Below are 1,700 nucleotides of genomic sequence, written 5' to 3' on the forward strand. Positions count from 1 at the left end.
CCCTTTGCATTTGGTTCGGATCTCGTAGCAGGGGGCGGCATTATCAAACTTAGTTTAGCTAGCGCGGCCCGACTGGGGCCGACTCCCAAGAAAAGTGCCGTAAGTCGTATGTACTACCTCCAGAACTCGGAGCAACAAAAGCGTAAGATCACCGTCGGCGACCCTAGTTAACCTAGCCTTCTCGTTCAGGGCTTCCACGGCGCTCTCTGGCAGGTAGACGTCGTACCTAGTAGTCGGGGTGTCGAAGGTTTTGTAGAGTTCGAAGGCGGGAGATTCATCCCGTCCCCAAATGACCCGTGGCTTTGGCCCCGTGTGGTCGACCTTTACAGTCTTCATGGATTTCTTGAAGTTTCCCAACACGCCCTCATCCCTGAGAACGTCATCAACCGTTCCAGGCAGGTAGACGGTAAACGTCAACTTGCCGAAGAACGTGACTTGAATCGGGTTCTTACCTTTCTCCACCTTGTCTCCACGGCCTGTCCAACCTTTCCCTACAACGTACCTCAAATTATCTCCTTCTAAGAGTTCCAACGGTGGCGTGCCCTGTCCGGGAATTGGAAGGCGTCCTAACCATTCCGCCCACTTACCCCCGTTTGTCGAAGTCGTGGAGGTCTCCTGCGTGGGGGGAGCTTCCGTGTCCGACTCAGGCTTGGAGAGTTGCGGCAGATTGAGATTATTCCAAAACTCTCTCAACCGAGCGGGGACCGTCGCGGGTGGCGGTGCTTCTTCATCCGGTAGCCGCGCACCTTGAGTCGTTGCCACAAGCCCAACAGCCAACATCGCGATCACCAACATGATAGCCGGAGCGACTCCCAAGGGGCTCTGCGAAAGCTTAAGTAACAGGCTATGTTTCAGCTTCCTGGTTTCTTCCAACTCCAAAACTTGCTGGGCGCACTCCTCCAACCTATTCGATGAGGAGAGCGACCTTGGGGTTGACCCGCCCCCGGACTTCTCTGCTGCCCCAACATCAGCCAGACACCTCCAAAATACATTGCCAGCTCGCCAAAACAAAAAGATCGCCGCAGCAATAAAACTAGCAGTTAGGAAAAACTTCGTTCCAGATGATCTGGTAGCCAAACCCATCGCGGACGATCTCCAATTCAACACCCGCCGCTTTGTGTCCGTTCCTGCTTTCGGACTTGACTCATCCGGCTCTTCAGAAACAGCAGCGCCAACTGCTTCCCCGGATCTCCACACGGCATCATCTGAGCCAGAGTTTGCGAAGACACAAAGAGGAAAAGAATAGAGTGTAAGCAGCAGGCAGAATGCTACCCCAGCCGCTCCGGCTTTAAAAGATACTTCATCTTGGTAGCTGCTGGAGGGCGACAAGGTCTCCGGCTGAGTCTTAAAAAGTCGAGACTGATTCAACTTCGTCACTAGCGAGGAAGTTGAAGACAGAAAGATTGTCCTGATTCCTATTTGTTTGAACCGTGCCTTTGTGGACCTTAGGTCTGCGCACGATCAGTGGGGTTCATCGAATTCCCCCTCCCTGTCGGCCTTCCTTTGTTTGCACCTACAGACGGCTCGCATCAGTTTGCACCAGGAGTCCTCGTCTTTGGGTCTCTGCTGGTAGTATCTCTACCTGTCTTCCCTTGCCGGACGCTGTCTCGGTCTTGCTGTCTTCAGCATGGTGCGTCCTCCGCGCTGTCTCGTGCACTCCCCCCCACGTGCAGGCGTGACAGCGCGGAGGACGCACCATG

The 1,700-nt window shown here is 54.5% G+C and overlaps 1 protein-coding gene across 1 annotated transcript; it reads right to left on the reverse strand.

Moving 5' to 3' along the window:
* CSUI_008208 (uncharacterized protein) lies at nt 1–1,508 on the reverse strand. Its single transcript, XM_068068343.1, has one exon. It carries the CDS (start codon nt 1,081–1,083, stop codon nt 55–57), a length of 1,029 nt encoding a protein of 342 aa, XP_067919681.1. The 5' UTR covers nt 1,084–1,508; the 3' UTR covers nt 1–54.
* Between the last annotated feature and the right edge of the window lie 192 nt (nt 1,509–1,700).

Source organism: Cystoisospora suis (assembly GCF_002600585.1).
Source record: "Cystoisospora suis strain Wien I chromosome Unknown contig_4531, whole genome shotgun sequence".
In the NCBI taxonomy this organism is placed as follows: Eukaryota; Apicomplexa; class Conoidasida; order Eucoccidiorida; family Sarcocystidae; genus Cystoisospora; species Cystoisospora suis.